Source organism: Etheostoma cragini, chromosome 3 (genome assembly GCF_013103735.1).
Source record: "Etheostoma cragini isolate CJK2018 chromosome 3, CSU_Ecrag_1.0, whole genome shotgun sequence".
In the NCBI taxonomy this organism is placed as follows: Eukaryota; Metazoa; Chordata; class Actinopteri; order Perciformes; family Percidae; genus Etheostoma; species Etheostoma cragini.
Genome location: NC_048409.1, coordinates 13,957,427 through 13,968,778, shown reverse-complemented (window position 1 = coordinate 13,968,778; position 11,352 = coordinate 13,957,427). Strand labels below are relative to the sequence as shown.

At 42.2% G+C, this 11,352-nt stretch overlaps 1 protein-coding gene across 5 annotated transcripts in view; it reads left to right on the top strand.

Annotated features, from left to right (window-relative positions):
• Positions 1 to 2,200: 2,200 nt before the first annotated feature.
• Positions 2,201 to 11,352, top strand: part of kmt2a (lysine (K)-specific methyltransferase 2A) — a 39,710-nt gene continuing 30,558 nt past the window's right edge. For all 5 annotated transcript variants that reach the window (XM_034862541.1, XM_034862530.1, XM_034862519.1 and 2 more), the window contains exon 1: positions 2,201 to 2,472. In XM_034862541.1, coding sequence (XP_034718432.1) covers positions 2,227 to 2,472 — 246 coding nt within the window. In that variant the 5' untranslated portion in view covers positions 2,201 to 2,226. The remainder of the gene's footprint in view (positions 2,473 to 11,352) is intronic.

Below are 11,352 nucleotides of genomic sequence, written 5' to 3'. Positions count from 1 at the left end.
ATGGACCAAACTCCCTGAGGAATGCTTCCAGCACCTTGTTGAATCTATGCCACGAAGAATTGAGGCAGTTCCGAAGGCTAAAGGGGGTCCAACCCGTTACTAGCATGGGGTACCTAATAAAGTGGCCGGTGAGTGTATATAATAACAGATTGATACTTGGCGTCTGTTTATTGATACAGTATTGCCACATATTGCAATACTATGCTGTTACGGGATGTTACTAGGTTAAGGTAAATATTTCGTCTAAAGGACAATATCAGACTTTTTCATCCTCCTTTAATTAAATCAACTGTCTTATGTTTGTGTAGCACACTTAATAAGTGTCAGTTTTGAGGGCTATATTTTGTCTCCAAGTCATTTCCAAACAGCTTGTATAGTAATGATGTCTTTATGTCAGGCAAGCTCAGTAACTATGTGTAAAATTTGGAGCCAAGGGCCCCCCCCACCCCGAACCCCTATTTAGCTGTAAGTAGCTTACTACTACTGTAATAGTTTTGGGCCACATGAGCGCATATCTTTGCAGTAACACAGAGATCAAAAAGTGGCTGATGATGTGCTACTAGTGGTACAGTGACATAATCCAATCCCTGGAGTGGTATGCTGCTCAGTATACCAGCATAAATAGATCCACTAGTGGATTTGTGCTGCTCAGTACTGTGGTATGCCACACGTGTCCCACCGGCACGTTCCGGGTTCCTAACGGCAGGTTCCGCTTGAAAGTGGTAGGCCCAAGTGGAAGGCCACTAAGGTATTGAATATATACTCAACAATGTACCCAAAGTTCATACTAGAGCTAGCCTTAGCTAACATGGCTAATATTAGTTTATCCACCGTTGCGGCTTATTAAGCCCTGTGCTTTTGCCAAATTGAAAGCAACCGTTTACTTGTTTAAAGTAGCCTATTTATGGTGCATAATAAATAATATGCCATACATATTCCTGGTTAATTTTCCATGACGTGGGGGTTTATATGATTGGCTTATGCCATTGTACCACTAGTGGCATGCCATCAGCTACTTTCAGTCTCGCCGTCACTGTGCATGGAGCTGTTCCAGGTTGTAACTTGCACATCTAGTTAACATCATACATGCTTATTTCAACAACAAGCTGTTTCATGAGTATTGAGAAACACTGTCAGATGGAACTACACAATTGTTATTGGATTGTGTACTCTTAATCTTTTGGTTCTTACTTTTCCATTGTACTATACATTTTCATGTATGAATTGACTATTTTTACATGTTCATGTTTATAATCATGGTTGTATTTATTACATATAATTAAACTTTAGTTTAAATGTACCCTTTGAATGTGCTTGTTGGTAGCAAAACTAAATTCTCTCTTGTAGTTAATGGTTAATTACTGTTAATTACTTTGACAAATAAATGTGAAATTAACCCAAATAACTTCTATTTTTCTTGCATCCATGCTATTGATTCTCAAAACAACATAAGTGTTGGGGAGTATCAGTGGGCCTAGCCTACTTGGGGTATTGTTCCACCCACCCTGAGTGAGATGCCAGATGAAAAGTGATTCAAAAGCCTTTGAGGTTATGCAACTTACTGAGGGATCTGTATCAGAAGCTGGGGCCTTGTCCCAAAGCCCTACCTGGAGAGCTTGCAGGTGAGTGCCTGGTGGCCAGGCCCAAGGTACACCTTCTTCAGCTCTTTGCATTTTCACAAACACTTTTAAAAAGACAATTTCTCTTGTAAAAAGTGGTTAGTATTAGTGGTTTTGCTGGGAGTGTGGAAGCAGAGCATGTGTTCTCACTGGGGTGCAGAATTCACTGCTTCCCTGCCGTAATACATAAATGCAGGTAATTATTACAATATGTAGCATCAAATATTGCTTTTTCAGTCTTAGTTTTTATTGCGTCATCTTAGAGTTTGCCTACAGCTTATAAAAACATTATCACTCTTCTTGTTTGGGTAACGTTAACTGCACCGCAGACTAACGGTATTGTCCTTCCTTGTGATTCAAGTGCGAGGCTTCTTTCCCGGGCAAAGCCCCTGAACCTGATTTGGATTCAGCCATGCAGAGTCTGAATAGGGCCGCTGAGAAAATGCATTGTCGGGGTTTCTTCAGTTCCACCCCGCAACCTGCATAACGACGTGTCGGCCAGTGAGAGCAGAGCGTTGTGGTAGAGGTTGTTTATGTGGAGTGCTGGGTTAGGGTACCGCCCACCGAGGTATCACTGATCGCAGGGCAGACAGGCAGAGAGTGTAAAATGGCGCACAGCTGTCGGTGGCGGTTCCCCGCTCGGCCCGGAGGGAGCTGCAACTCCGGTACCGGGAGGAGAGCGGGCCGAATTAGGGTTACTGCCTCTTTGCGGAGAGTCTCGGGAGCCCACCCTAACGCAGCTGGGCTCGGACCAGGATTTGATGCTGCACTACAGGTCTCTTCGGTTATCGGGAGCAACCTGCAGAAATTTCGGGATGTTTTGGGGGAATCGAGTGACTCGAGCAGCGGGGAGGTAAGCACAGGACAGGAACCCAATGGTAACCCGGGAGCATCGGTTAGAGAACTGCAGAGCACTGAGAGCCGTTTCTTACATTTCAGATGAAGAGCTATTACGTTGACCATCTTTTCCTCCTCCTCACGTGAAGTCTGGCTGTGAGCAAACTTGTCATTTCCAGGATGCTCAGTTAACTTTGAGTTGGTTGTGTGGCCTTAAACTCCACAGAAACGTGTTATAACGTTCACTTTAGTTACAAACAACACAAACACCAAATGGTTATCCGATTTATGGTCTCTACTGAAAAGAAAGTTTTCTTCACCTCAGTGGTGAGTGAGAACAGGCTCACGTTACATCCACATAGTTTGGATGAACTGGGGCTAACGTTAAAACACTGTGGAGAAATTCTTGTGTTATCTTGCTAATTATTCACACTATTGTTAACACATATACTGGCACATTTAGTAATCAACTTAACGTTACATTGTGTAACTAAGCAGTTACAACTGGTTTACTAGCTAGTTAGCTACTTGACATTAGCCTGACATGAAGCCTTCAGGGCTGGACCTTATAATTCATGTAGATCAAAACAGTATAAGTTATCATCCCGTATTAGCATTAATATTAATTTCACACAGTAAAATATGATTAGAACATCTGAGTTTATTCCGACGTCTCATCGTTGTGTAACAGCATGGGACCTTCAAGATAGTATAGTGTAGCTAATGTGTTTTAAAACAAGACATGTCAACTTGAAGGAGGCGAGAGTACTCAATTTTGGTTTGTAACAAGCTAACATAAACTTAGCGTCTGTCTGCAACGTATCCGAGAAAGGACTGTTCGTTTTTCACTTAACTTACTTACAGGTATCTATTAGATAATCGCTACCAATTAAATAGCTTAGTATTTGCAACATGAGCTCATGAGCTCTGGCTGTTTGCAGGTGTCAACCTTTCCAGCGGGACTTGGCTAACATAGCTGATTGGTTAGCTTGCGGGCTAGCTGTCTACATATCACAGCTGAAACTACATCATTCTCCTCCTGTCATAAGCGGTGTTGAAGTTGCAGACTTGCACGGGAGATTGGTGTGTTTACCTTCGGCCACGATATTACTACGTAGTGGGCTAAAGCACCGTAGCTAAAGTTGGCAGAGCTTATACACAAAGCTAAATCATTACCATTGCTGTTTGGTGTTAGCTAAGACAGCTACCATGCTACGCAGTACCTACGCCACGCTAGCCGTCGGGGCTATTGCTGATGCATAGGAAAATGGGAGGTGGACATGTTTTCCCCTTCTCTACACGACCAGTACGGAGAGCTATTACCAAAGTAATATCGGTTTTATAATGCTTGAAGATGCGGTCCGATACACAGCCAAGTATTCAAAATGAGTCTCTCTTCAGTGTTGAAGTGCTAATAAGAATGTGTGTAATTCCGCTTCGTTTTTTATCAAAGAAATGAGACTTGCTAGTGACAGTGTGCACGCAGGGCTTGCTACAATAACAACGAGCCCCTTGACGGACCGTGTGATGTGGGGGTGTGTTCGCCTTAGCGAACTACCATCTTCCTTCTTCATGATGAGCAGCATGCGTTCATTGCAGTGGGAGTACACTGTGTGGGGATGTTTACCACCAACTCCATGGCTCTAAAGTCAGACTACTTATTTGGTTGAAGCACGCACAGCAGTATGCATACATACTAGTTAGGCATTTAGGCATGTTTTGTAATTCTGATTTGGAGATGATAATAATAACTCTTGTTATAGCCCCTTGCTCCTAAAGACTTACAATTTTACCAGTGTTTTGGATGTTTGTAGACAGACCGGACCATTAAACCCCAATTGAACTTGAATTTTATGCAAGGTGTGGACACAGCATGGGGATTTCATTGATTATATAGTACATTTTCTACTTTCAATCAATGCTGAATGGTTCTTAGGAGAAACACAAATTTGACTTGAAATGTCAATTTTGAGTTCCAATGGCTTTTTAAGTCCCTCCCAACCCTGCTTTGAAATACTGACAATGGGTATAACAGTATTTAGGATGTGCAACTTGAATCAATATTTCAGATACATAGTGTTTTCCTTGATTATTACATACATTGGTTTAAAAGTGAAAGCTTTGTGATATTTCAGAGAAACATAAATGTTATGTGAAACATCATCTTTATAGGCAGTGGCTTGTTAAGTCATTAGGAGTCCCGTCTTCCCCAGCTCCAGTGAATGAGAGTATAGCAGTTTTGGGGATGTGTGGAGACAGACTGTACCATTAAATCCCCATGGAACCTGAAGCCTATGGAAGTTGCGGACACAGCATGGTGATTTCATTGTGAGGCTGTGTAGTGCCTGTCTGGCCAGACCGGGCAGGATTGTTCAGGCTCACTGCAGCCTGCTGAGCTCACAGGGCGACCCTGAACAGAGCGCCAGCCGGACACTTGGCTACCCCTCCTTCCTCCATCCAGGCAGAAAGACCCAAATCCACTTCAGACAAACACAACCCAGTCTAAGAGGCAGAGCAACTTTTCTTCTGACAGCTGCCACTTTGGAATGGATTACTAAGCCTATTGGGGTGGCTCAAAAGGTTGCTTGTCAGCTGTTGCTGTCCAAATGAAGGCATATGTTAGCTTTTGTATGTTGTAGGGAATTCAGTTTCTTGATTGGGGTCAAATTTCAGTTGGTTATTTTGGTGCCGAGTGCAGTGCATTTAATTTTTTCTGTAAATGTGTGACCTTATCCCCCTCAAAACCTCAACACTAACCTCACTGTCCACCTAATCATACTTTGTCATAATTTTCCCTTTTTGTTCTCGGTCCATTATATCTTGCCTTCTGCTGCATCCATTCCACTCACATTACCAATGTTTAATCATTCATACAAAAGTGCAGCTGAATATATATATCAACCCAAATGTCTCTTTGCCTCACTGATTTGAGAGAAATAGTGTTTTTGAGTGGAAGGGGCTTCAGTCCAGCAGGTGTTTGGCCTATTTAAATGGCAGACATCCCCCCTCCCACCTTTTCCCCCCACCCGCTTACCCATCCCCGAGACAGCGTGTGGATTGGAGCAGGAAGCTTTGTGTCTGCTTCTATTCTAGCTCTCACAAAGTGCGGGCGGCTGAAAGAGCACAGGCAGGGATATCAAAGAGTGAGGGGCGACCCCCCTCCTTCACACGGGACAACACTGGGAGGAGAATTAGTCACAGACCCTCCCATCCATGGCTTTATTCTGCTACAGCAGAATGCTTAGGAGTAGCCTGACTGGGAGAAAGGCAGCAATTGTGTTGTCTTTCTTACTCTTTGTGTGTGTGTGTGTGTGTGTGTCTGTGTGTGTGTGTGTGTGTGTGTGTGTGTGTGTGTGTGTGTGTGTGTGTGTGTGTGTGAGCGAGATGGAGAGACAACGTGCGCACGTGCCAATCAATCTGTTTGTCTTTGTCCGTTGATTTTCCTAGTTTCTTTACGTGTGAGAAGTAGGAAGAGGAGTCATCTAGTCCAGGAAAGTATTTGTTTTGGTCTGTGTGCTGTGCTTTGGAGCAAATGGGAAACCGTTGCACTTAGTGCTGGGACACTTGAAAAAACAAATGTCCACCTTTTGCTTGGGGCCGACAGGGGGTCACAAAGCAGTGCCACTGTGTAATTCATTCTGGTGGAGGAAAGAAGATGTTCTAATCAGTGACTAAAACTGGATCTTGAATAAATGCCCCTTATTCCCATATTTGCAATATAGTTTGTATACTTTGTTGTATTTGTTAGAGGGATTCTGGGATTTTCCCTTTTGCCTTTTTTAAAAGATGTGTCATCATAGGTGCATATAGGAGTATGAAATCATCACCAATTTACATTCCAGGAAAGGATGAGGCATCAGTAAACCAAGAGGAAGCTTCCTGGAATATGTCCAAAGTAATAGGGAGAAATGACTTCTTAAGATTTCTTCTCTAACATCAAACTGAATGATGGGGTCCCAACCTGAAAACCTAACACATCCCTCCCCTCAGTCTGAGCCACATTCCTGACCTCCCTTTTTGTCTTCATTGCTCGTTCGGATGTTTTGCTGTCTCAAAGTGGTTAACTTCTGACTTTAAACTTTAGATGACAAATGTGATGATGTACTGTATATTGCACATATTGCTTCTCCTGCATAGCCCTGATCAATCCAAACCCCATTCAGAAAACAAGCATTTTAAAAGATGTTTGCGTGTCGTGTTGCAGACAGACCTGACAAAGCAGCATGAATTCAGACCTATTACAAATTGGTATCATCAAGCAGTACCTGGGTGAAGGGAAACCCAAGCTGGGAATTAAAGGAGACATGGCTGAGGCGACTAGTAAAGGTTTAAACCAGAGGGAAATATTCATGATCTCATAGTTTACTTATGTTGAAATGTAGCTTCCTTTGCGTTACCTGGGAAATGAGTAAGTATAATTTGGGAAGAAAATAGGTATACAGTATGATTACAGTGGAAGAGATGTTTATCATAGACTTAACAAAAAGGGTATACAGTAGGGATGCCCCAGTGAGGAAATGTTCCCACCGGTTAATGAACTTGTGACAACACGGGTGTCACCGATTACACTGCATATTCTTCAAGAAAAAAATTGGTCAATGACGCTCAATATCTGCAAAGTACCTACTCTAATCTCTAGCCTCTCCGGTTAAGCTTTCACTGCGGAGCAAGGCGCAACTGCACAGTGAAAATATAAATGCAATGCAATAAGACATCTGGGCTCGGATCTGACTAGGCTAACCAAAGTCCAGCTTGTTTGATTAGTTTGAACACTGTATACCGTACAAGTCTCCTTGAAAAGGTGGTCTCGAGTACAGTTGATGCGTATTCGGGTACACATCAGGTTAAAAAAAAATCATCAAAACATGGAAGTGTGCTACAACGTGACTTCGAGAATTTTTTAACCACTTATGGAACTTGATTGTCACTTTATGTCTTGATTTAATGTTGCATTCCCCGTCACTCTCTATTACGTACACGCTAAGCACTGAGCTGATCCTTAAAGCTTCTCTTATAACAACGATAGCCTGCCAGAACTTCCGCAATTTGGTCCATAAGTCCGAACAATCCAAAAGAATGCTTTCACACTAAACATGGTTCAGTTTGATCCGTACCAAGACCACCTCTTTTCGTTGGATCATATTTTGGCTGTATGTTTCGAACTTTGGTCCATGAGAAGTTACACACCTGTAATTTTGGTTCAAACTGGAATGTCCGGATCAAACACGTTAGGTGTGAAAGCCCTTTAACTCACAAAAAAATGGGTCTATTTTGGATTCACACCACTGTACCAGATTAATACCAAATTAGTTAATCTGATGTGTGACTTGCTTGATACAGTGAATATTGATTTTGGCACACCAGTTATGAAACTGCCACTTGCCGGAGAGCCGCAGTTGAGACAGAAGGCCTGTAGTTGGTTTTCAGCCAGGGAATCCTGGCTCCAATCCAAGCTTAAATCATCAAACTGGGCACTAGTTCAGCCTCACGTAGGATTGCTGGAAGCAGCAGTCATCTAGGCGCAGTTCCTGGTGAATTTTACCTAGCTGTGTGCAGTGTGTTTTCAGGCGTATCTGGGACGTCCTTAACAGGTAGAAAGCAGCAATAGTGGTTATTTCAGCCATGGTTGATAACCGAAAGAAACGTTAGTTATGTTAGTGTCTACCCTGGTGCGAGTAAAGCAAGTCAAAAATATCATGGTACCTTCAGATACTCTCGTTTAACTAATGCTGCATTCATTTGTGCCACTAAAAAATCCCTGAGAAACTCCAACTGTTTATCAATTTGTTTGATTGAATTTCTGCTCATTTAAAGTTAGTATTATGAGTATGGTTACATTTTTTTATGACATGTATTTTTTTAGATAAGAAATCAAACATTGGCATCGTTATTGACATTGGTCATCGGACAAATGAAAATTCGGTATCGGCTGAAAAATTTGCAATTGGTGCATGCTTCCCTAATCCCACATCACACATCAGTGTGATGGCACTGGCAGCACGCAGGTGGTATCACATGGTAGTGATTTCAATTTAACACCTGTGTAAAGTTGTACTCTTTTAGGTGTTCCTGGCTTTTTAAAAGCTAGTATACAACATAAGTTGATTAATATCATAAGTAAAAAACAGCAACCGTGACGGTGTGACAATTTGCAGAGTATGTTTGCACAGGTAGTGGTTGGTCTTTGCCATACGATCTTGATGACAGTGGTCCTTTTGCTTGCTGCAAAATACGGTAACTGACTTATCAGTGCTGTGTATTGTCAAACTGCTTCTTGAAAAGTCCATACAATCTTTGTGTGTTTAACTCATTTACTACTGTTCATACTTAATATTATTTCAAAGTTGTTTTCAAGTTCTTAGGCTCTTAATGTGAAATTAGCCCAGGAAGGGTTGACAATGCCAGTTAGATAATCTTATGTTACCAAAATGTAGAAAGCTTAAACGATAATAGAGCTAGACATTTTGCACAATTCAGTGTTGGGTTGCCAGAAGCGGGTTGAAGCTTTGCAGCAATGAAACAGATTGTACTACTCGTCGATCAAAAAACAATGACGACTGGCATTTCATTTTATATATATTCTAACAACTATCCATCTATCCATCTTTGACCGCTAACAACTAGTACTCCAATATGTTTTTGTGCACTTTTAGGCTTTTATTTGACAGCTGAAGACATGAAAAGGGAGAGAGAGAGGGGGAATGACATGCAGCAAAGGGCCACAGGTCAGAGTCGAACCCCGCCCGCTGCGTTGAGGAGTAAACCTCTATATGTGGGCGCCCACTCTACCTACTGAGCTATCCAGGCGCCCTCATAATAATCAGCATTTTATTTATAAAGCAAAATCCCATGGTTAAGTTTAGAGAAAGTTTGAACATTTTAAAAAAAGTTAAAAACTTTTTTACTACTTCCTTAATGTCGCCATAAAATGTAAATAGCTATTGCATTAGCTGTATATGAAGATAATTTGTAGGAGACATGGTCGGATCATAAAGAATTAAAAATAAACTTGTTCTTTTATCAGCTTCTTTTTTACTCCAATTCCACCAAGTTATGGGCTTTTTGTGATGCATTACAGTTTTTTAGAGCACCTGAAGGCTAGAGATGTGTGCTTATACTGTCACTATTGAGAACTAACAGATTAAAATGAATCTTAATCAATCTTAGTCTGGGATTCCATCATCTAGTAGTTACAAATAAAGATGCATTTCAGAAAACCAATGTTAAGCAAGGAATAACTTTTCTAGGTTAAAGCCTGGTTTGTACCCTGCCTGGAAAACGTGTCCCTAATCTACAGCCCTTTGTCAATAACCATTTTAGATTTCTTCTAAATGTTGTCTTTATGGACAGTAAAAGTCCCGTTTGTTTTTTCAGAGTGCATAGCGCTGTCAAAATGATATAGAGAAGCATACCTCAAACTAAATTCACTTCCGTCTCAAACTTTCAGGGACAGTCCCTCGCGCCTCCTGGAAATGATGTCGCTTCTACAATGAGTCAGATTGGTTTCCCTTTCTCAATTTTTGAGTGATTCATATCAAGTAATTTATGCATTGATCAGTTACATGAGATCTGACAGACCAGCAGGAAGTTAACCTGCTCAGATTTTCATGGTGAGACTGACAGCAAAAGCCAGCAAAGATAAGAAAGACCTTGAACAATTGTGTTCAAAACATTCTTTACACTCCTCAGCTGATGAAATAGAATCAGAAAAGAGAAACACAGGTCTTTCCATCAACTTTTTTATCCCTTACATGTTGCAAGGCAACATAGTACACAAACCTCACCATGCTAGTCTACTACAGTGTTTGTTTACATCTTGAAGTTACCTCCCTGTGCCTGCCCTACTATTGAGCTCACGGCGAGCCTTGTCTTTCACACGCTGCTGCTCTGTGCTCGGCAGCCAGTGGGCAGGAAGCAAGCAAGCGAGCAATGAGTGAGTGACTGAATATGTGTTTGGGAGCATGGCAGAGAACAGGAGTAAGGGGGAGGAAAGGGAAGGCTTCTTGTGTGTGGGAGGCCTGTTTAGATTGTTTTTTGGCAAGCTTCTGCATGAGCATGTTTAAACCCCAAACCCCTTTCATCCTCAGTGCTCCCAGGAGACGACTGCGCTCCCTCTGTTGTTGATGGTGCATGTGGTCAAGATGCTGCTTCCTTAATTTTTTTTCCTCTCCTCTTCACCCTCCTCCTCCCACAGCCATCCTCCTTTTTCACTCATGTTTGCTTGCTTGCCTAGCCTTTGCTCCCCTCCCCCGCATCTTCACTCCTATGTTCTGCTTGTTTAGAGCTTGCTGTGCAGTTCAGGCGCAGAGGGTGTGTGTCATTGTGTTTCTGTAACCGTGTGTATGTGTGGCTAACAGAATCACGAGGTACAGTACATGTGAGTGTACATGAACCTGTGCAGTCTGCTCTGTGGCGCTGTGATGTCATTGACTGCTACTCGCACTATTACAGCGAGTCAGATCCGGCCGTTGGTACTCCGCCCCCCTTCGCTCTGCAACAACACCAACCAAGAGCAGCAGCTTGCTCAGAGAGGAGAGGATGCTGGTGTTATTGTGGGAAGAGGGAAAGAGAAGAGAGACTGAAAGTGGAGAGAGAAATGTAAGGAGATAAGGAGTGGAGGATGTTCAAATCAGTATTGACTGCCAGGATAAACAGCATGATTGACTATCTGTTATTGCTGTTTATTTATATGTAGAACAGATGAGACAGTCATTAGTGGTTTAATATTTATTTTTAGTTAGATTCCTCAGTGTGCATGATTCAGACATAATTTTGTCTCAGTCATATTGCAATATGTGCAACTCTTAGGTGGTGCAACTCAGTTTGCATGTGCACACACTTGCATTGACTACACTTGGATAGCAGCTGCTCTACAAACTGGGCCAACGAGACCTTA